The 22,627-nt window shown below is 35.9% G+C and overlaps 5 protein-coding genes across 7 annotated transcripts; 2 read left to right on the forward strand and 3 right to left on the reverse strand.

Moving 5' to 3' along the window:
- The first annotated feature begins 1,535 nt into the window (after window positions 1–1,535).
- On the forward strand, window positions 1,536–5,451 carry LOC104881659 (uncharacterized). Of its 2 annotated transcripts, XM_059742979.1 has the most exons (3): window positions 1,536–1,988; window positions 4,190–4,909; window positions 5,107–5,451. In XM_059742979.1, exons 1-2 carry the CDS (start codon window positions 1,799–1,801, stop codon window positions 4,897–4,899), a joined length of 900 nt encoding a protein of 299 aa, XP_059598962.1. In that variant the 5' UTR covers window positions 1,536–1,798; the 3' UTR covers window positions 4,900–4,909; window positions 5,107–5,451. The 2 variants fall into 2 exon arrangements, with proteins under 2 accessions (XP_059598962.1, XP_019081734.2); XM_019226189.2 differs by lacking the exon at window positions 5,107–5,451 and having other exon boundaries at window positions 4,190–5,066.
- A 732-nt stretch (window positions 5,452–6,183) lies between these two features.
- Window positions 6,184–13,560, forward strand: LOC100249560 (AT-hook motif nuclear-localized protein 5). Its single transcript, XM_002273025.4, has 5 exons — window positions 6,184–7,513; window positions 8,372–8,439; window positions 8,818–8,949; window positions 12,378–12,539; window positions 12,966–13,560. The coding sequence occupies exons 1-5, from the start codon at window positions 7,063–7,065 to the stop codon at window positions 13,191–13,193; spliced, it is 1,041 nt and encodes a 346-aa protein (XP_002273061.1). The 5' UTR covers window positions 6,184–7,062; the 3' UTR covers window positions 13,194–13,560.
- A 515-nt stretch (window positions 13,561–14,075) lies between these two features.
- LOC100254672 (probable glutathione peroxidase 8) lies at window positions 14,076–17,018 on the reverse strand. Of its 2 annotated transcripts, none has more exons than XM_002272900.5 (6): window positions 16,722–17,018; window positions 16,229–16,305; window positions 15,793–15,854; window positions 15,198–15,316; window positions 14,477–14,644; window positions 14,076–14,380 (listed from the first exon to the last, which is right to left on the reverse strand). In XM_002272900.5, exons 1-6 carry the CDS (start codon window positions 16,773–16,775, stop codon window positions 14,348–14,350), a joined length of 513 nt encoding a protein of 170 aa, XP_002272936.1. In that variant the 5' UTR covers window positions 16,776–17,018; the 3' UTR covers window positions 14,076–14,347. The 2 variants fall into 2 exon arrangements, with proteins under 2 accessions (XP_002272936.1, XP_059598969.1); XM_059742986.1 differs by having other exon boundaries at window positions 16,229–16,416; window positions 16,520–16,984.
- Window positions 17,019–17,403: 385 nt separating this feature from the next.
- LOC100259774 (probable phospholipid hydroperoxide glutathione peroxidase) lies at window positions 17,404–20,516 on the reverse strand. Its single transcript, XM_010662503.3, has 6 exons — window positions 19,943–20,516; window positions 19,417–19,493; window positions 19,181–19,242; window positions 18,908–19,026; window positions 17,705–17,872; window positions 17,404–17,606 (listed from the first exon to the last, which is right to left on the reverse strand). Exons 1-6 carry the CDS (start codon window positions 20,207–20,209, stop codon window positions 17,574–17,576), a joined length of 726 nt encoding a protein of 241 aa, XP_010660805.1. The 5' UTR covers window positions 20,210–20,516; the 3' UTR covers window positions 17,404–17,573.
- A 312-nt stretch (window positions 20,517–20,828) lies between these two features.
- LOC104881945 (xyloglucan-specific galacturonosyltransferase 1) lies at window positions 20,829–22,460 on the reverse strand. Its single transcript, XM_010663688.1, has one exon. The coding sequence runs from the start codon at window positions 22,458–22,460 to the stop codon at window positions 20,829–20,831; it is 1,632 nt and encodes a 543-aa protein (XP_010661990.1).
- Window positions 22,461–22,627: the final 167 nt, after the last annotated feature.

A 22,627-nucleotide genomic window follows, 5' to 3' on the forward strand; every position in this document is an offset into this window, starting at 1 on the left:
ACGGGTTTTTTTAGGTATCCAGTTGGACTTGTCATTATTCAAGGTTGTATAAACCCTAAACAAAGTGGGAGAGAGGCTTTAGAACCTGATTTGGGTTAAGGTCAAGGGATGGAATGGAACCATTCTGCTCTAGACATAATGTCATTTCACCTTGGCGCCTTCAAAATTAATCCAAGGTGATAAATAAAAAGAAATATTTTTTCTTAATTTGAGGTAGTTTAGTGCCTTTATCGGCCAAAATTCTTTAACCTCATTTTTATCAACTCTTCATCCTAAAAATTTGCTCTTTTCTCATTTGTTTCTTTTTCACAAGTTCCTTGCTTGGTGTAAGTGTTTTTAAGCTATAGTGCTTTAGTTGGAGAATCAATTAAGCTATGTTTGGGTCTAGAAAATTTGAAGGGAAATGCGAAGGGGAAAAATAATATATTTAAATTCAATAAATTATTTTTATATATTACTTTAAACTCATTTCACTTGTTTTAATTTTTTTATATAAAAATTAATTAATTTAAAGATGCATAAATTTCAATTGATTTTGAGAATAGTTTTAACATTAAAATAGATAACAACAAATAAGTTTAAAAAAAATACATAAATCACTTCAAACCATTTTTTAAGATTTTGAAATTTATTTAGAAAAATACGTCTAAGTCATGATAAACATTTTTGATCTTATTAAAATAACTCCCAAACACACTGTTAAGGTTTTATGTTATTAAATATCTTTAATACTTAAAAAATAAGAATAAAGTATTTTAGGTTAACAAAATTCATAATAAATTGTCTTTTAAGTCACTAAATATTAAATTTTTGAGTTTATTACAGACTAACTTAATCATTTTCTTTCTTCCATTTTTTGTTAGTCACAACTTTTGTCATCCCTCTTGCTTGCCTAACCCTTGAATTAACTAATGCCCTACCCTGAAACTTAAAACATTTTCAACCAAAATAAATATTTAGATTTTATTACTTCAATAATCTCTCACTGTATTTCATCAAACAATGATGCCTAAGCTAAGCAAGTTTGATAAATTGCTTTACTAAATACTCACATGGTCTCAAACGATCCCTTTGTGAAATTTTTTACATGATATGTTATTGATTTAGTCAATGAAGTAAATACCCGAACAAAGAATTTTTATGTTTCATCCTTATTTTTTTTTTACAATTTAGGGTTTTCCCCATTTTTTAAAGAAAATTCGTGGGGAAAAAAGAAAGAATGAATCTTGGGTTTTTATTATGGTAAAATTTAATTTATTTGCTACAGGACACTAGATGAACCTAGAAATAAAAAAATAAAAAAATAAAAAATAAATAAAAAATAAAAAATCTCCAAATATAATTTCGAAATACGTTACAAACTACATTACAAGAAAGAAATAAAAAAATTGAGGAAAGTTTTGAATACATATTGGATTGAAAAGTAACTCAGTTAATGTGGTATCAATTGCTGAGAATCAAAAGGAAAGTTATTAATTTGAATTTGATTTGAAAATTAAAACCAAATCAACTAAGTTTGAGTTGCATGTTAACAAGTTTATTATATTAAAAATAAATTGTAAATCACACTCTAAATACTTAATTTTTTTTTTCGGAATTTTCATTCCTGACAAACAGAATCCAGGGTTTTTGAAGGGCTCAAGAAAACACCTTCCACATTTCTTCTGACAAGTTTTCTTGGGAGTGTTGGGTCTCTGAAATCCAAGGTTTTTCTTGGGTTTAAGTTCAACCAATCTGCAACTGCTGTTTAGAGTTCCGTGCTCGGTCCTGGTTGACCCAGATTCTGGTTTCTTTCTCCATGTCTTCTTCTCCGCAGCGTCCAGAAATGGAGTCTGACCAGCCCTCTGCAGAGCCGGTGAAGAGTCCGAGAGGCAGACCCAAAAAGAATGGCTCCAAATCCTCGGGAATGGCGTCTCAGCCACTGCAGTTGATGGCGCTGAAACGGCGCAGAGGCCGGCCAGTTGGGTCTGGGTGGAGGCAAAAGTTGGGTAAGTTTTCTTCTGTCTCTATCATCTTTCATTCAGGGGCTCGATGATTTTCTGATACATACAGTCATGGTTTTGATTCCTGCATTTTCTCTTGGTTTGGTAGAGGGGGAAACCGAGGGAAATGGGATGAAAATTGCTTTGCTTTGCCGGCAGTTCAGATAAATATTGGTGGGTACTGTTTGGCCGTTATAAATAAAGAAAAGAAAATTCATGATTTTTGGGGTTTGATTATCTCAAAACAAAATTTTAAAATTTAAATATAATTGAAATTAAAATTTTAATTTTTCTTTAATTTTCTTTTATGATCATAATTTTTTGGAATATTAAATCTATTTACTTTTTATTTCATTAAAAAATGACTTAAAATTGATAACTATCATATAAAAAATATTATATAAAATGTAAAATCGATAAGGCATGCTTCGATACACTTCTTGTTTTTAAAAATAAAAAAATATCCTATTATAAGTATAAATTTATCTTATATCCTTAAAATTTATTTTTTAAATTTTTTAAAAATAATTTTTTTTTTATAAAAAGTAAAATTGATAAAGCTTGTTTGGATACATTGGTTTTTTTTTTAAAAGAAAATTTTATATAAAAAGTATATACTTATATTACATCCTTAAAAATTACTTTCCAGATTTTTAGTTTCTAAAAATCATTACATTTTCAATGTAAATTTCTAAGAATTATTGTATTTTATATAGACTTTATATAGAAAATGCATCCAAACGCATACTATTATACTAACTTATTTATTTAATTATCAAATTAATTATTTATGTTAAATTTTATTTCTTAGTTTTTTTTAATTAAAATTAACCTTTATTATTTAATTATAAATTTTTATTTATATATTTGATTATTTATCGTATAATCATTCCCATTTTGTATAATAAATATTATATTTTTATTTAAATAACCAAAAACTGATAATTATCAAATTTATATATTTAAAACTAACCTCGTATTTTTCGCATGCGCTATAACCGCTTTTTAATTTTTTAAAAATTGTTGAGGGTTGACATCCTCCTTTTTGCAAACCCTGTGACACATGATAAATTTTTTGTTAGACCACTTAGGACATTGATAAGATACAAAGAAAGACTAATGCCCAATTATTTATCTTACAACTTCTCCGGGATTCCAATTTTGGTTGATTCGGTAAGGTTATGTTTGGTTTGGCAAAATGCAAGAGAAAAAATAAAAGGAAAGAAAATAAAAGTCAAAAAATTATTTTTATATGTTATTTCAAATTCATTTTGCTTATTTTAATTCATTGATATAAAAATTAAATAATTTAAAAATGTATAAGTTTTTAATTAGTTTTAATTATATTTGATTTTTTTTTGTATTTGTTTTTATAGGACACCCAATGTATGCAAAAATCATTTTTATAAGGTTATGTTTGGTTTAAGAAAAATGCAAAAAAAAAAAAAAGTTACTAAATAAAATGATTTTATCATATTTGGTTTCATTATAAAAAATATATAAAAAAAAATAAATATTATTAAAATTATTTTGAAATTTATATATTTTAAAGTTATTTAATCTTTGCATAAAGGAAAATAAGTGAAATGAATTTGAAGAAACATATAAAAATAATTTATTGGCTTTAAATCTATTTTTTATTTTTTTCATACATTTTTTCTATATTTTCTTTTGCTCGCAATTTTCTGAAAACCAAACATAACCTTAGCATTTTTTTTCTTTTCTTAATACTTTCGGAAAATCAAATACAACCTTAAGGAAAACAATTTTCTCATGTTTGATTATATGAAAAATATCAACGAAAATTAAATATAATTAAAATTAGTTAAAAACTTATATCTTTTTAAATTATTTAATTTTTATATCAAAAAATAAAAATAGATGAAATAAGTTTAAAATAATATATAAAAATAATTTATTACCTTTAAATTTATTTTTTATTTTTCTTTTGTTCCAAATTCCTCTCTATTTTCTTCCGGTTGCATTATTCCTCAAATTTTCCGGGACAAGCATAACCTAAAGAAACATGAACACAAACCATGTATCAATCCCCGTTACTCTGCAACTCAAAACAGGAACTCTATAACTGATTAAGTGCTGTATCTGATATGGTATGGGTTTGCTTCTGAGTCCATTGTATTTTTTGATATCTATGTAATGTAGCCAAGTCTAACTTCTTTTTCTTCTTATTCTACTTCCTCTTCCAGCCAAAAGAGAAGTAGAAATGGGAAACGATCATCTGGTTTCTCCGTGTGGCCATGAAGATGGGTGTAGTGGCAGCCCAATCCAACAGCAAAGCCTGATTATGGATGTGCCCTTTCTCAAGAAGGTGTATCCCTCTGATGACATCTCAAATATGGGTGGAAGCAACTGTGCCAACGACACAAAGACGGTAAAAGTAGGCTCTTACTTCGTGAGTCCAAGCCTGTCTATGACACTGCAAGCCATCATCAACAAGCATGGCGACATTGCAAAGGATTGCCAGCTCGAATCAGATTACATGCGGACGCCTGTTTTAGAAGGCATATGTAAGGTTGTTCAGGATCTTCAAAACATCCAATTCAATGAGCTCAAACAGCATCACTTGAAATCCTTCTATTCTGCTGTAAAAGACGCTGAACGCGTGAACTTGAATGTAAAGTGGCTTCATCAGCGACTTGATGAACTGGTTCAGGCAGTGAATTCGATAAACCTCAAAGATTCAAAGAGAAAGAGCATGCAGAGGGTGGAATCTATAAAGAAAGCTTTGGAGTTGAAGAAGGTTCAGATGGAGGAAATTCAATCTAAAATTCAAGAATTGGAAGGGCAACTTGCATCAGAGACATTGGAGGAGGAAATACTGAACATCACCGTCACTGACATTACATCTAAATACGAGTTTTTCGAACACAAGTGTCTGACTGATGGGTTGCTTTAGATCTTCCTCTGTAATGCCCTCTCCCTTTATGCATCTCCAACACACACACACTCACTGCCTCTGCAAATATGGGTTGCTTTAGAATCTATAAGGGATAATTTCCTTGCTACCATAGATAGGTTGCTTCCAAGTTTTCATAATGAAAGAGTAGGCCAGGGTTCGCTCAATCTGATGATATTAAACCCCCAGTTGTTCACCTTTTTGCAGATGGAGTATGGAAGCAGAGCTATGGATGAGCTAGAGCTGTAGTCATCACCTACCTGAAGGATGGAAGTGCATCAATCTCCACCTTTTGAAGAAGGAAGGCAAATTTTTTGGTATTTTTGGAGTGGAGCTCCTCCAATCTTACTAATCAAATCTATATGGATCATGCTCCTTCAGCCTATGGGCGAGGAGTGGCAGAATTCAGCCCTTCTTGTTTGGTATAGTTGTATTGGATTAGTAGGCTTGATTGTGTAACATATGAATATTCAAACCTGTTTTCTCATGTTGGCTCCTTTCCGAAAAGAAAAAATTCTTTATACTGCCTACCACTTTAGCTTTCCATAACAGCTTCATTCCAATGTCTTTCTTATAATGGAATAGCTTCCCAAAGTATTCATAGATGAACAGGAGGTTCTAGACAGAGTCACCAACCATCAAAGAAATTGCATACCGGTGGTGGGAGCATCTACCAAATTTCATATTTCATTATTTTATATCTTGCTCTCGTATCACAGGGCTATCAACGAGGCTTTTATTAAGCACCAAATCAATGGTCTTGAATTTTCCCTTGAATTATTGGGGAGTTGTTTGGGTACTCCCAACAGATTGCAAAGAATATTTTGAAGAATATTCAGATTCATTTGTCCTTCAAGAACTGTTTGAGAATCTCTCTTGGCACTCAATTTAAATCCAATTTTTGAAGCATACCCAAATGTATATTTAAGAAAAAAGTTGGCAAAAGAGAAGTTGAAAGTAGTCTAGGCATGTAAACAAATTGAAAGTGGGAACTTTAATTTAATTAATTAATTTATTTTTAATTTTTTTTATATAGGATATGTAATTTGATAATGATTTTCAACTGGGTTTGATATTTATCTTTCATTTTCAGAATAGAATAAAAGTCCAACTTTGGGAGAATCCACAAGTCCCAACTTCCAAGGCAAAGACTATTTCTCGGCTAAACGACGTCGTTTATGAATGTAGGATGACGCCACCTGCCCTCGTGTTCGGCAAAATGTATCTTTTCTTTATATTTTTTTTGCCTTTTCTTTTTTCTTTTGCTGTTTGAATTTTGTTTGCTTCTCGCCATAATCCACGACACTACGCTTTTCTCTCTCTCACTCTCACTGTTTCCATCTTAAAGCAAACTCATCGCAAAGTCTTTGTGCAATGTGTATAGATGTAAAGGGAGAAAAAGAAGTGGGCTCACTGCCCTAAGAAATAGCAAACTGATAAGGACATGTTTGGTAGGGCACACATAGGACTGTCACTCCTCCAATGGCATCACTCTGGAGTACTGCTACTATTATACCCTCCTTTCTCCCCTAGTCAGAAACTCTCTCACCCCAACCCCAAACTCACTCCCCAAACAATAAAGAAAGAGGACTTCTCTTTTTCCACCTTTAATTCAAAAGCCCTCCCCATTTTTCTATTCACTTCTTTGTCCTTTTCCCACCTCTTTCACACCTCTTCCACTTCCCACTCCCATTTCCCCATCTGGGTTTTTCCTTTTTTTTTTTTTCTTCTGCTCTCTTTTGATGAACCTAATGTCGGTTTTTAGGGTTTCAGCATTGGTTTGTTCTCCATTGTAGTCTGGGTTTGACTGTTTTTGTTTTTGTTTCTTTTTTCATTATAAGCTGTTACACATTTAGAGCAAAACCCTTGTTAAACCCTAGTTTTTGGAAATTTCTATTAGGTGTGTTTTCTGGCCGTCTCTGGTTCTCCTGCGGTTTGGGGTTTGAGATAGAGGGGTCTCAAGCTGGAGTATTTTCTTTGTTTAACATTTAAGGAAAAGGTATTCTGAAACCCTAGTTTGGAATTTCTCTTTGTGTTTTTGCCTTAGGGTGGTTTATGGAATCATTGGTTCTTTTGTAGATTTAGGGTTAGAGAGGCTTTGAGAATAAGGGTATTTTTTTTCTTTTCTTTTTTTGGGAGTGGCTATTTTTACTTAGTAAATGCATGGATGGAAGAGAAGCCATGGCCTTATCTGGGTCACCACCATATTATATACATAGAGGGGTTGTTGGGTCTGCTTCATTGTCTGGGTCTGGTATACACTCCGGGGGGTTACATGCACCGCCTGGGTTCAGGCCCTTATCAAACCCTGGGATTCCAGTTCAATCGAATGTTAGAAACAATTCCGTTGGACAGACATTTTCAGTAGATCATTCACAGACCAATTTTCCTCATGGGTTTAACATGGCTGTGCCCTCTGGAGTACCACCGGCTGAGCCCGTAAAGAGGAAAAGAGGGAGACCCCGGAAATATGGTCCCGATGGGAATGTGTCTTTGGGACTGTCTCCCATGTCTGCTCGTCCTTCACTTGGATCTGGGTCGGTTACCCCGACGCAGAAACGGGGTAGGGGTCGGCCACCTGGTACTGGAAGGAAGCAACAATTGGCTACTCTTGGTAATTTTTCTTATTGAATCTAACCTTGTTTTGTATGTCCCAGTATTAATTTAGTTAATTAATTATATGAATATCTGTTCTCTAGAATTATTTTCGTGGTTGTTCTATAGTCATAACGCATCATGCATATTCTACATTGTCCATGGGGCAATGCAGGATTCTAACATCAGCTTGAACTGATTAATTATATTCCATTCAGTACTATGTGTACCATGATGTTACTTCTGGTTGCTAATTTTTCTTCATGTATTGATAATTTTTGTCAACCCATCATCCGCCTATTCAATGGATTTCATTCATATTCCAGGGACCAACTCTGGTCAGTTTTGTTATTCTTCTGAAATTCCATTGTTTAAGATTGTTAATCATGAGTGTTTACATTCTGCATAATCCGAATATTTTGTAAGCCTACTCAGTAGTTGTGGAAACACAAAGAAATAGTATGACTATTTTGTAAACTAATTAGTGGTTGTGAGATTCAGGTGATTATATGGAAGGCAATGGCAATGGCTTCTAGAGTGAAACATGATTCATGCTTGCTATAGCAAAAAGCAATAATATGAACATGTTCTAAACCTACTCAGAAGTTTTCAAACTTGGGTGATCAAATGGAAGTCAATTGCAATGACTTCTTGAGTAGAACTTGTTTCATGCTTGCTATAAAGATTTCTGGTGGTCTCCATTTGATCTTTAGAGTGGTGATACCAGGAAAGGAAAGAGGGATGCCTTATATATGTGTGTGTGTGTGTATTTACATATTTATAATTTGTGTTTCTTGCTCAAGTAGCTGAAGTCTGTTAATGGATGTTGTTTATTATAAATTTACTTTGGATTTTAAATGTTACTGGTTTCTGCTAGGTGAATGGATGAACAGTTCTGCTGGACTGGCTTTTGCACCACATGTCATCAGCATGGCAGTTGGAGAGGTATGCCATATACCAACTGATTTGTGGTCAGTAAGTTTATTGTGTAGATTGAGTGTATATTGGAGTTATGGAGTTGATTTATGAAGACATAAACAACTTGATGCCGGATGGATTTGTAAGCAGTATTAAAAAAAAAAAAGCTTTAATAGGAAGTTGGGCAAAAAAGAGAATGTTGCTACTGAGGATTAAAAACTTCAGTTTTACTAGCCCTGAAATGGCTCTGCCTAGAACTTGATGTAAATTTGCTAGTTATATAGTTTGATGAACTTTCATGTTTTGATAAAGTTTTCTAAATAAATCCTATAGAGAAAAATGTTGTATGTCATGCTCAAAGGCATGATTCCCTTTTGATATGATTGTGTTTGCATTCTTTTTCAGGACATTGCAACAAGAATATTATCATTTTCACAACAAAGGCCAAGGGCTCTGTGCATTTTGTCAGCCAGTGGTACGGTCTCTGCAGTAACTTTACGTCAGCCTACATCTTCCAGTGGCACTGTTACATATGAGGTTGAAACTCCTAATCTCTCTCTCTCTGTTTGTTTCTTTCCTGCCTCTCCCCCCTCCTTCCCAACAATCTCTTGGTATTTTCAGAATAAGTTATAACGTCTTGCCTTCTCTGTGAAACTCTATCTGAATCCTTAAGAATTTTTGTCCTGAAATTTGTACATGAAGGCTGCTGTTGTTTCCGTTTGCATTAACTGGTAATATTTAATGGTACTTTGGGGTGCTTTTTTGCTGTTTCTCTTTTTAATACATGTTTTGTTTTTACTTATCAAAAAAAAAAAAACTAGTAATATTTAATGAACTGATACTGTTTAACAACTAATTGAGCTAGACTTAGCATGCGCTCCCTTTCATATGTACTCTTTCAAGAGTTTCTCTGCTTGTTTATCAAAAAAAAAAAAACAACTAAATGAGCTTAATGCAATTGTTGTCCATGCATTCTGGTAGATCATGGTTAGTGATGCCATGTTTATGTCATTCCACAATCCAGGAATGTTATAGGCTAACACTACTGGCCAGGTACCACCGCATTTTTCAATGTCTATGTGTAAATTGTGAATATGTAAGATTATAAGGAAACTGACTAATATGGTACCGGGCTAAGTATGCATGGAGTTATGACAAAACTGATTAAAATGCAACTAAACTTCAGGTGTACAAATGTGATTATTGTAAGACATAAATGAAATAAATGAAACAAAACCCCATAGAATAGCTTGTTCCAGTTGAATGATTTAAAAGGGGGAGTGTCTGAGGGGTTTTAATTGAGACCAGGCTTAGATAACTTTTGATTCATTTCAATTCATTGACTCTTTAAGGTTAGATTTAGGCTAGGGTCTGCAGATTATGTTAGTATTTAGGAATTGGAGTTGACCTTTTGGGTTTGTAATTTTCTGAGGAGAAATGGATTTTTGGTTCAAGGTTGTGCTTGAGTTTAGGATTTGAGTGGAGGGTGAATGATTATTGTGCTTAGCTGGGCCTCTTGAGTTTGAATCTCCTTTTAGTCCAGGAGCAAAGTTAGTGGATAAGCAATAGGTCCACCTATGGTTATATACCATGGGTGCTGTGAGGATTAATTAATGAATAAGACTACTTTGATTATGTGATTAAATAGAAATAGGGGCTCTGGGGAATTGTGGGTGGCAAAGAATAATGGGTTAGGCTTTTAATGAGAATGGTTGCATTCTATGGCTAGTTTGCATAAATGGAGAGGTGACGGCGCTTGAGACAATCAAAGATGGCTAAGAAGAGATGATGGCTCCAGGGATAATAAATATGGTTCAGGTCAATTGGTTTCTGGTTTTGATGATACTGGTGGTTGTTGTTACACAATGATGAAGGTGAAAGCAGAATGGTCGATTTTGGTGAGTGAAAGTTTGGCCAAGTGTTTACCTTGCGGTCTCTTTAGGTAGAAACAAGGATTCTTAAGGTGGCTTTCAGATGATTTAAGGGATGGATTGCTGTAAGTAAGGTTGCAAGTTGGGACCGATCAACTTGAGAACAAATCCAACCTGACCAGCTTTAAGTTATTTGGTTTAGTTCTCTGCTGTAGGTCTAGTGAGTCCAATAACAGGTTAATAATAATGAGATATCAGGGTTGGGTGTTTCTGGTTACAGTGAGAAGAGAGAGTTGCCATCCCACATGGACAATGAAATTAAAGCATTCCTCTCCTTTTCTTTGTAAAGAAATTAAAAAAATAACTTTTTTTGACTGCTATGTCTTCATTTCATGGCACCAATGTAGTTATTTCCATGCTTAAGAAGGTTGGTATCACTTTGTGCATTTTGTCTTTTTACAGGCCATGCTTTATTGGTTTTTTAATCATTGCATTTATATTCTAAATTAGTTGTAATCTTGTGTTATCTGCTTTAATTATGCTGGTTAGTATGCAATTTTGCTTGCTATTATATTATGCTCCTTGGCTCTATCTTCCTTTCAGCTTGTTATTATTTTCTTTGATTTTCATATATGGCTAGTTTTGATTAGCTCATGCATGCTAGTCTAATTATAGGATTATGTTTGCTGTTGTTTCATGTATGCTGGATTTGTTTTAATAAATATGCTCATTTAGCTTGTCATGTTTCCTGCATGCTTAATTGATGTTTCTTGTTTTACTTGGTTAATTGTTTATCCCTCATGCATTTTAGGTATTCTTGCATTTTGTTATTTGAATCCATCTTTTTTGCACCTTGTATCCTTGGAGATACCCTCCTTCACTCCCTTGTGCCATAAGTAATTGGGGTAGTTTAATGTTATTAAACTATCAATTTGACCCAAAAGCTAGTCTGTTAGGTAATTAACCAACAATATGTATCAAGCCAACTTTGGCTAAAGCATTGCTATCCTGCCTGAAAGGCATCTTGGTTTGGGCTTGCACATAGGCTCAATAAATGCAGAAAATAAATAAGTGGTGAGGTTTGAATTTATGAACCCTTGACATAAGGGCTCTAATACCATGTTAATTATCAATTAACCCAAAAGCTAGGTTTGGTATATATTGTTGGTTCATTACCTAATAACTTAAGTTTTTGGGTCAAATTAGTAGTTTAACAGATATGAAATGACATTTAGTGTTTATCTGTTAGTGGAGTAAAGTAGAGATTACCCTTAGTAGGTATGGGGTGATTCACAGCACATTGTGGGCGTCTAACAGCTGCTGTGAGTGGCATAACTGACTCACATGCTCATTCCTGGAGATTGTGAACAATTTACTGTCTGTTAAGCGTTTGGGAATTTTTTTGGTTCATGTTTCTTCCTAAAACAGGGGGCAGCACCTTTTCCAAGAGCTGTTCAGATCAGCTTAGGATGCGAGATGCAATCCTGATGTTTGATTTGGAAAAGCTTAGACATGCTTTGGATTCGTTTTGGTACTTCTAACCAGTAGGATGCTTTTATCCTTGACTGAAGGATTAATACAATCTAAGCCTTATGTTATTTTTGTGGTTCATCATCCATCTAAAATTAGATTATTAAGAGCTCCCATTAAAGAAAATGTTATTGAGTGGTCTTCCTTTTATATACTTCCCCCTGTATATGCACTTTTCTTTATTAATACAATTCTGCTTATAAAATGAAACGTCTCATATGATGACACTATAATTCAAAAGAGATCTCCAGACAACACAGGTTGAAAGACAGTCACCATGAAATGAGGAAATCACTTTTGCAACCATTATTCATCTCAAGTATTGGATTGTCCTTTTTGTATTTAATTGTTAAGCATTAGTGTATATCTCCTTTTTGAGCTTGAGTTGGTCTTGATAGAGGTTATTATTGTTGCCAATACTGATATGGTGAATGATGTCTTCTAAATTTTATTTGATTCTTGATGGAATTTCTTTTCTATTATGGAAGAAACTTTTAGTCATTTATCTTGGTTTTGCCTTCCCATATTCTGTTGCTGAGAGAACCCCTTGGGCTTTCTGTCTAGGGCCGTTTCGAGATTTTATGTTTATCAGGTTCGTATTTGCCTGCTGAAACTGGTGGCCCCCGCAACCGAATTGGTGGTATAAGTGTTTCCCTTTGTAGTCCTGATGGTCATGTAATTGGGGGTGGAGTTGGAGGGATGCTTATAGCTGCAAGTCCAGTTCAGGTATTTTCTTAACACCTCCACCATGTGCTTTTTGAGGGTAATGTTATCAATTTTTTTGTCTATTTGATTTGCTATTCACCATTTCTCAAATCTCCAAACTAATGTTCTTGTTGGAGCTTGATTCCAATTTGGGACCATACCATTTTCTGCTAATATCTTATTGCAATCAACTAGACATTTTTGCATTGGACCCCGTCAATTTTAGTTGTGTCCAAAAGAAAAATTGGCCATGGTAAAGCAGTTAGGCCTTAAAAATTGCTTGTGTATGATTTTGTGGGCATGTGGTTGTGTTCGGAGAGGGGACTTTTTTGGCATTCTTGATCAATGTTGTGGGAGACTGGTGGTTGGTGCTTGGGTCATATGAATATCAGGGAAGCCCCGCTTTGAGAGACAGCACCAGTTTTTGATAATTATCACTTGTTGCAGGTGGTAGCGTGTAGCTTTGTTTATGGCGGTTCTAAGACAAAGAACAAAAATGGGGATGAGCCTAAAGGTGATCAAAACTCAGGGCTTCAGCCAAGCGAGTCGGCTGCTCCATCAAGTGTTCCTCTTGGTCAACATTTCGCACCTATTTCAGCAATGGGCATGTGGCCCAGTTCACGACAGGTAGACCTGAGGAACCCCCACACTGATATTGACTTGACACGTGGATGACAATTTGATGGCATTTAGACACGGCACTTCTGTATATACGTGTTGTATATCAATCATGCTGTAACTCTGAACCCGACTTGTTTGCCCACTGGTAGATAAAAGAGTTTGTGCCAACATATTTTGTAACAGAGGTTATCATTTTTAGGTTCTGGGGCAACAATGGTAACTATATAGAAAATTTTCTGGTAGTTGGGAGGACAAGGTACCATAGTTAATTTTATGTTCAATTTGAACTTCTTTTCAAAATGAAATGATTGGGGGTGCTTGACTTTAGGTTTTGAGATTCTGTTGTAACCCATATTCTCATTTTTAGTCTCTGGAAATTCTCATTGCAGTTGAATGTGATTTCCCTATATTTCCTCTTGAATAATCGCTTACAGCATTCCTTTGAAGCAAGCTTTTACTTCATTTATGCCACTTCTTCAAGTGTATCTTTGAACTAAGCTGCTTGATGCTAGGTCTCAAGTGGTGGCGGTTTGATTGTTGCCATGATTATCAAACCTGAACAAAGCCTTAACAAATCAGGATTGGAATTCTAAAAATCATAAGGTTTTGTTCATCAGATTACCATCTGCTTGATTGACTTAGTCGTATCTTGTGAGTTCAGGCATCCCTAGATTCATTCTCTGCTTGGTGTGATCCCGCTTTGCTTAAACTCAAAGCTTTAGCTCAGGTCCACCCACACTGAACCAGCTGAACCATTTGCATATTCCTCTTTGGCTGAACAGATAGGACTCTGGCTGTAATCAGCCTCTAAGCATTTGTCATCCCTACACTGCATCTGAATCATCATCTACTGCCAATATTGGCTTGGACCCTCTTGACATTAATGAATAAGACCTGGTTTTGCTGGGTTGGGACACAAACTAAGGCTTCACCAAGTTCAGATGATTGTTGGAGAATCCATTGAAAACCCAAATACTGAACAGGATCATAAGTATGAACATAATTCTGTTTCAGTTTCTTGAGAAAACCAAAAGGGAAAAAAAACGGATGATTTGATTACACCAGAGAAACAAAGGGAGTCATCTTTAAACATAATATCATCCAAGTTCAACTTCGTCCAAGGGTCAGGTGCACACACAAACAGGGTAAGCAAACATGAGGAGCTTGATATCTGCTATGATACTAATAAGCTCTTCATTTCTCAGAATTTAAGACACCTCCAACAACTTCTTTACATCATTCTGCCATAGTTTCACAAATCCAAAAGACTGATATCAAGAAACAGAAAGGAAGCAAAAACCAAAATGAACTTTGAGAATCATGTGTGTGGGTTTTACCTCAACGGTGAGAGGGGAAGTTGTTGGGTAATAACGATCAACAATTTTCCCATTTTTGTCAACCAGGAATTTGCCAAAGTTCCACTGGATATCATCCCCAAAGATTCCCCATTTTCCTGACTTTAAGAACTTGTACAGTGGAGCAGCATTTTCGCCATTTACGTCAATCTAATATAAGAACACCACATGGATTTGGTTAAAATATAATCCCAGACAGTTCACAATGAAACGGTAACATATGAGCTTTCAAACCGACAATGAATTGTCGCCGTTGGCACCAGAGGGCAAAAGCTGTGGTTGTTCTCTTGGTTTACTACTACTAACTTGAAGGTCAAGCAAGTCAGATTCAAAATGGGAACAGAAATAGAATGGCTGTGACAATCACTGCTGCATATGTTCATTAAGTCTCACTTATATCCACAAAAAACAGTGCGCTTATTAACAAAAATCGGAAGCATGACACATGACTGGTCTACACATATCTAGAGGCATTTATTCGAAGGCAATCATGTGAATAATCTTAAGAGTGCCAAGCGCTGTTTGAAATGGCAAGTTAGCTGCTCAAATTTTGTGAATTGTCTGCTTTTAAAAGGAAAAAAGGGAAAAATAAACAAAAACAGCAGAAACTTTTTTGTGCTTATAGTCTACAATAATTAACATTGCATTATGACCAACTAATGTGACAGAATAAAATGCAACATAGTCCTATGCTTTCTATTACCTTGTCAAAGACCGGGAATTCTGATTTGAAGCGAGTGCACACAAACTCTAAGATCTGTTCATTACTTCCCGGTTCCTCCTCTCCAAATTGATTGCATGGAAATGCCAATATCTCTAGGCCTGCAATGAGAACAGAAAAGGAATCCTTAACTTGTTAAACCAAGAAGGTCTTATAGAACTAGATTGCTGGAGTAAACTTCTAGCTAATTTGACGCTTGTATAGCCAGTAGAACAGTTTTTATTCTGTGTACAAATAAGGTAGAAGACATGTTCCAGATGCTTCACAGACACTTATGGACATCATCTCAATAATTTTCTTTTTGCCCCCATTCACTAAGGAAGAAACTGTCTTGAATTTCATTCTATTTTTTTCCTCCTTGATCATATTCAGCAGCTTTAGTACAGCTTGTCTCTGGAAAGAAATCATCCTCCTTTGTTTAACTTTCTTATATGATTCAATGAAATTTTGTTTCTAATAAATAAAATAAAATAAAACAAAATTCTTTTCACCTCAATTATGAATTTTTTAAGTATGCTGATGATGATAGTTAAAATAATAAGCATGGAAAGGCAATGAGAAAGTTCAAATTGCAAACCTTGATCTTTGTACTTCTCGTATAACTGATTCAGCTCTGTGTAATTTGAGTTGGTTAATCCACTGCCACAATTGCCCAAACAATAAAAACAAAAACAAACCAGCATTTTGATGGTGTAAGTACCATCAAGAAGATTTCAATGGTTAGGAAAATGAAAATGGATGACCCCTAAATTGTATATACGAACTGATTTTACCCGATTTGAGAACCACTACAGTTTGATATTCTGATACCCAATTAAGAGCTTGTTTGGTAGTTAATTCTAGGAAGCGCTTTTAATATTTCTAATACTTGAAATTTTTTATCATTCAAGTGTTAAAAATACTAGAAATGCTTTCTAAAATCACTCGCAAATGCACTTTAAAATAAATTTCAATTCGAAACAAAATCATAACAAAAGATGAACAATGATGAAGCAGAAAGAGATGGGGTATACCATTTGGAGGCAACATTGACAATCAGTAGGACTTTCCCCTTGTAAATGCTCAGATTCACACTCTTTCCCTCAGCATCCTGCAAGCAAAAGAAAACACAATAGAAAATAGATCGATACATGTGATTCCAAAGAGAAATATTCAGCTAGAATACTCTTGCAATGTTACATACACAGCATGAAACATGAACCTACAAGAATTTTCTTTAAAGGCGAGGGGAAAAAGATATATAAGACACTGTAGCAAAAAGAATTGAAGGACATTCCTCATAGCTAAGCTAAAGAAAGAAGTACCCAAGAAACCCTTCTTCAGTCAGTCACAGAAAGAGAAGAAACCCACTTCGCGGATGGGTGTGAAACCATCATCCATGTCAAAAGGCATTCAAGACCTTGACAGTGGACCTCATATCGAAGAACAAACAAAGGGAAAACAGGAAAATAACTCAAACCCACATCAAATGAAATAATCAATTTTAGATACAAGGAAGAAACAGACCTTAACGGTGAAGTCATAGATTGATTCTGGGCCCTGCTGTATTTGCTTCGACATTGTGTGATGTTTTGACTCTGTGGGAGGTGAACACTTTTCAACCCCTCTGATGCTGTACTCTGCTGCAGTAGCTGTGGTTTGTGGGAATTCAATTTGGATTTCAACTCTGCAGCTCTAGGGTGCGATCTTTAAGGACAAGAATCTTAGGGGGAGGGAGGGCTGCAGGTAATTAAGATACACACGCAATGATCACCCTTCTTGTTCATCTTATTATTCTATAGCCATTCAATATTAATTAAACTTATGTCAAATCAATTTTTTAAGCCCATTAATTAAATATAGCCCACAAAATAATATTTTTTTCTTTGTCTTTTTGTAACCCAAGGGAGGAGATTTAGAATATGGCCACTTGCATTTACCAACTCTGGACGTGATGAGCTGTGATTAAATATGATAAAAAGATAATAATTCCATTTATTAGATACAAAACATCCCATCACCACTTGATGGGACTCCAAGTGGACCCAGAACAAAAGTTATAAACCATGTAATGGCTTACTGTAGGAGGCAGCATGATCATTTCACTTTTGAATTCGCCAAGATCAAGCCAAGAACCTGAGTTGATATGGCAACAATTACTAGATCTTCAAAACGTGAACAAATCCATGGTAATGAGATTGGGTATGTTATAGTTAATAATAACCATCTGATCTTTATTCAAGCAAAACACTACTCTTATCAAACACAACTGTAGTACGTGAACATAAAACATCCTGAAAACACCCTCATCATGGTGCTTATTACAGAAACATCTTCATCGGGTTCTTATTTATTTGTTAAAGAGAGCTGATGCAGCACTTATGAGATTCCGAGCAGTTTCTTTATGTCCTTCTGCAAAGAAATAACAAAACTCATCTGGGTCAGTTATCACAAACTCAAACTCACTGTTCAAGACTCAATACTGACTAACAGGGAAGAATGGCTTTTACCTCGATGCTAAGGGGAGAAGTTGTGGGTGCATAGCGGTCAACAACTTTGCCATCTTTGTCCACCAGGAACTTGGAGAAATTCCATTTGATGTTGTCACCAAAGAGTCCACCTTTGCTTGACTTCAGAAACTTGTACAGTGGAGCAGCACTATCGCCATTCACATCAATCTAAATTGAGAGCAAAAATTGAAGGTTGTCATAGAATGTCACTGACTCATGAAACAGCAATGTGAGGAGATAGATGTATTGCTTGCATCACACCATCTTAGGGATGACATCAAGAGCACTAATGCATATTTGTGTGCAAAGATTTATCATGGCTGGAACAATCACCTAAAGTTTAATGCCAACTACTGGCTTGCATTTTCATTTTTTTCACGCCTACATATCAATTGAACACTTTCCCATGTATTTGACTCAGTCCTCCAAAACCCTAATTCCCACCACAGAGACAACTCAGGGAGTCTTAATCAAAACAATCCTGGGACCCTTATTCTGCCCATTCCTGAAAGGAGCATTTATTGGGAAAGGCCAGGGCCTCCCTTTCCTGAGCAGGTGTGTCTACCAATTGAGCTACCAGAGGGATAACAATCTAAACCACTGTGATATATTCCTACAAAGGAATGAGGCTTTGACTTGCCAACTCAGCTGAATTGGATTGTGCTTTGAATTTGGTTTAACATAGAAACTTGATTTAAAGAAGGCTGGTGAAATAGAGTTAAAAAAAACCATCATTTGCTCTTAAATATGGCATAACACACACAGAAAAGGGAAAAGAAAGAGTGCAAATGAAGGTATCTTTCTTGTTCTGCACAGTTGGATCAGATTTATAATATAGCCTCCTAGTTAATAATATCACATAGAGTCTTACATATAAAACTTCATGCTGATAAACGTCGATCACATGATGACAAAATCTAGACAATGGCCTTCAGTTATAGCATTGTCCATGCACAATGCTTAGAAGTTGCAAGCTGATGAGTAATTGAATCTAAAATCCACTTAACTTGTAATGAAGAATAAGATCTCGAGGTTTGAAATTTGCAAGCTCCCTAATAAACAATAATGGTGAAACAAGCACCCCTTTTTATAAGTTCAGATCCACTCACATTTATTAACATTATGGCAGACTACCACAAATATGCAAGAGAAGAGATGTCTCAAATTAAAGAAATTCAAATTGAAGTCCTGCGCAATGCCTACCTTATCAAAGATGGGATACTCAGCCTTAAAGCGAGTGCAAACAAACTTTTCTATCTCTTCATTACTCCCAGGTTCCTGTGCTCCAAACTGATTGCATGGGAATGCCAAAATCTCCAAACCTGCACTCATACAAAAGGAAAAATCAACCAGCTGCATCCAAGGCCTTTTGCCCTTGAACTTGATTGATAAATGCCAAGGACTTCATTCACACACACAAATATTTGTGCTACATGGACAAACAATAAGAGCCTAAAAATAGGTATGAAACACAACCTTGATCTTTGTATTTCTCATACAACTGATGCAGCTCTGTGTAGTTTGAATTGGTCAAGCCACTGCATCAAAAACAAATGATTAAACTCCAAATACAGTCATAATGAAAAAAATAAATCAGACATCATTTCAGAAAAATTGAATTAAATAGATATTCATCAAAGTAATTTTCCACTCATACAAACCAAAATTTCCAAAACATGAAGCAATAAAACAGATGAGAATCTATACTGTACCATTGTGATGCAACATTGACAATCAAGAGGGCTTTTCCCTTGTAGATGCTAAGATCAACATCATTTCCCCTAGCATCCTGCAAGTAACGAGGACATAAAGGTTTAACAAAATCAACAAAACTAAAAACCAAATGCCCAAACGAAACTTAGAACAAGCAATCAGTAACCCAAAATTTCCCTTGAAGAAAAATGAACACTTGGTTAATTCAATTAAGCGATTCTCGAGGATCTAAAAGTTAATCATTTTTCCACTTTCTTATGCCTCCAAAGAGTATAAATAGTTGAGCCCTCATGTTTTTCTAAAAAGTGAGACCTTAGGGTTACTGTGCTCTCCGTTTGGATGCTGAGAAAATGACCAATAAAAAAAAAAACGCACAAAATTTTTGCGACGAAAATTTCAGGCCCTGATGAGGGGAGGGTTTTGTTTTCTTGAGCCACAGAAGATAGCAATTCGATCAAACAGTGGGTGAGGAGAAACAATTTCATCAATTAAACGAAACCCCAATAAACCCATGTAGAATATTACCTTAACGGTGAAGCTGTGGACTGATTGCGGACTGGATTGGCTTGCCATGGTGTGATTTGATCTCAAAGGCTGGTAGTAAAGCAGACCACTCTGTCTCTGATAGATTGGGTGGGACGAATAACTGGAAACCCCTGTTTGGGTAGACGGAAAACACAAAGAGAAAAAACGAACGCGTGAAGAAAACAGAAGGGATTGCTTCAAATTAGAAAAAAAAGGCTTCACTAGGCGAGAATTTCTTCCAAGAAGAGGAGCTGAAACACAAAGCATTTAAACAAAATGAAGCAGGGTCGGGAAAATATATAGAGAAAGAAGACAAAGCCCAACCTTACACGTCAAGGGATGGGGCTCACACGTGGCGAATAAACGTGGAGACTAATGGATCACAGATATGGTTTCGGTGGAATATGCTTGATGGACGGCTGGGATGGATTTGATCAGAAGAAATGTAGAAATGGTACTGTCATTCAACGATGACGGTTGCAGCTTTTCATTTCTAAGTGGAATTCTGGAAGTTTCCATATTTGAAGGCTAAGATGTTTTCACACTGTTCATTGTTGAAATACAATGGAAACAGATTTGGGCTTGTGGGTATTCAAATACGAGTTGAACTTGAGTCATATGAACGAATTTGAGACACAAATTAAAAAAGAAAAAAAGAAAAAAAAAAGTACTGGATATGAACCTTTGATATGGACTTTCTTCTTCTTCATTTGTCAAAGAGAATGTGAATGGAATTTTTTGAAAAAAAAATTTGATGGGTTACAAAGTTCATATTGGTAAAACTCTTAATCATAAAAAATTTATTATAATTTGTTTCATAAAATTGTAATTAATGGTGCAAAAAAATGATTTGGGATTGCCCTTGTGTGTTGCATAAGAAACCCCATTAATTTACAGAAGTTGAATCCAATCTGCTGATCCTTTCGAGAAGGTTGTTCATGCTGATGGAAAATGCATCCTGGAACTTGTCAAACTCAGAACTTGAATCTCCATACACCAATCCAGGCAACAGTTCATACACAATGTATCTCCTCATGTCCTCTCTTTCCCTCACTGAAACCTTCATCAGCCTCTCCACCACATTCATCTTCATTGATCTCACATCTTCTTGGTCTATGAACACTGAATACCTGGTATGATCCTCTGGTAAATGCCATGGATACTGGTAGTATGCTGTGAATGAATCGAACAGAACTGGGATGCAGCCTGATACCAGAGAGTCAAATACTGATTTTCTTGTGGGGCTGTCTCCAGGAGGCTGTAAGCAGAATTCCGACTCCATGAACAGCTCAATGATAGATTCAGGCTGACGACAATCACCTGAATCGCAGTTCAGAAACTGGCATTTTCCGGTATCTGATGAAGTGCACTGTTTGATCAGTATCGACCTTATGTTTTCTGGTGCACCTGGCCTTGCAGCGCCTGCAAAACTCACTAGGTTTTTGCGCTTGGACCGCATGATTTTGAGCTGCCATGTGATGATATCGTCGTCTGAATGGGGGTGGAAGTGAGTAGGATGTGGGATGCCAATGTCGTTCATATGCCATGGTTGTCTCTCTATCAAGAGCTTTATTGGGTTCTGCATTTGATCAAGCTCTAGAAATCTAGTCCCCCATGAAATTTTGTTATTCCTCCTGAAATCCCAAGAGATTTTGCCTAAAACAAACACATGGTCCTTACCTGAATTTCGAATCCATGGCTGCTGAGACTCAAGCCACTGTATGAGTTCTAACCCCAAGGTGTCCTTGACATCACTGGAAACATTCTTGAAGTGCCATCGCAGGATGTCTAGTCCACCATAGAATGGGACATAGAAGAGCTTTGCTTCATTCTGATTGTAAACCCTACAAGGATGCTTCAAAACCCTGGAATGAAATATTGGTTCCAGAGAATACTGATGAGTCTGGTGCCATCCCTTTCCAAGCTTCAGTATCGGCTCTCCCAACGCCTCGTTGCTCAAATATTTACAGAAGTCCATCCATGGAATCATATCATAACAGTGATCCACCAACTCTTTATTGAACTTTGGTGGCAGATCATACACAAACACCCCCCTCCCATTGCAGTCACCAGTATTCCCATTTGCCGTCCAGGATCGATGTGCCCGAAGCTGCTCTTCAACTATCTTAACAGCATTCTCAACCTCATCTCTTTCATTTCCAGTGCTGTTATCTGCAATTGGAACCGGGTTTTCAACAAAAACATCCACCATCTCTGGAGTAGTACTAGTACTACTAGAAGTATTGTGGACGATCGAAACTGGGATTTCAAAATTAGGTTGGGTTCCAGCAGAGAGGCAGTAGAGGTTGTTAAGCCTCCGGGAAGACACGCACACGTGGACAATGTTCCCGGAGATAATGGTGGTGGAAGAAGACCATAGGAAGAGAAGGACTAAAACGAGAAGCACCGCAGGGATTCTACATAGAAGTTTGGATAGAACTGAAATGAAGGAACCAAGTTCTTCTGCTTCTGCCTTTTTGGGTAGTCTAGATCTCTTCTTGGACACAGAAATGGCCATTTCTGGTGACAAAATTGTTTCTTCTAAGTTTTGCTCCTGGTTTTCTACTCGGGGGTGGTTCCATCTTTTCTAGGAAAATTTAGTGCTTGGACATGGAGGCACGTATTGGAGACTGAATTTGCTTGCATTTCGAGGAAGGATGCATATCCCATGAATCATTGGTAGCC

This window comes from Vitis vinifera, chromosome 2, assembly GCF_030704535.1.
Source record: "Vitis vinifera cultivar Pinot Noir 40024 chromosome 2, ASM3070453v1".
NCBI lineage: Eukaryota > Viridiplantae > Streptophyta > Magnoliopsida > Vitales > Vitaceae > Vitis > Vitis vinifera.

Bases quoted from the DNA above. Each gene is read 5' to 3' on its own strand.
- LOC104881659 (XM_059742979.1), top strand. From the start codon at position 1,799: ATGTCTTCTTCTCCGCAGCGTCCAGAAATGGAGTCTGACCAGCCCTCT. The intron at 1,989-4,189 runs GTAAGTTTTCTT...TTCCTCTTCCAG, and splicing joins TGGGTGGAGGCAAAAGTTGG to CCAAAAGAGAAGTAGAAATG.
- LOC100254672 (XM_002272900.5), bottom strand. From the start codon at position 16,775: ATGTCGAAGCAAATACAGCAGGGCCCAGAATCAATCTATGACTTCACC. The intron at 15,855-16,228 runs GTATACCCCATC...CAATTGTGGCAG, and splicing joins GTCAATGTTGCCTCCAAATG to TGGATTAACCAACTCAAATT. The intron at 14,381-14,476 runs GTAAAACCCACA...AAACTATGGCAG, and splicing joins CTTCCCCTCTCACCGTTGAG to AATGATGTAAAGAAGTTGTT.
- LOC100249560 (XM_002273025.4), top strand. From the start codon at position 7,063: ATGGATGGAAGAGAAGCCATGGCCTTATCTGGGTCACCACCATATTAT. The intron at 8,440-8,817 runs GTATGCCATATA...ATTCTTTTTCAG, and splicing joins TCAGCATGGCAGTTGGAGAG to GACATTGCAACAAGAATATT. The intron at 8,950-12,377 runs GTTGAAACTCCT...CTTTCTGTCTAG, and splicing joins GTGGCACTGTTACATATGAG to GGCCGTTTCGAGATTTTATG.
- LOC104881945 (XM_010663688.1), bottom strand. From the start codon at position 22,460: ATGGCCATTTCTGTGTCCAAGAAGAGATCTAGACTACCCAAAAAGGCA.
- LOC100259774 (XM_010662503.3), bottom strand. From the start codon at position 20,209: ATGCTTTGTGTTTCAGCTCCTCTTCTTGGAAGAAATTCTCGCCTAGTG. The intron at 19,243-19,416 runs GTACAGTATAGA...TTTTTGATGCAG, and splicing joins GTCAATGTTGCATCACAATG to TGGCTTGACCAATTCAAACT. The intron at 19,027-19,180 runs GTTGTGTTTCAT...GTATGAGTGCAG, and splicing joins TGAGAAATACAAAGATCAAG to GTTTGGAGATTTTGGCATTC.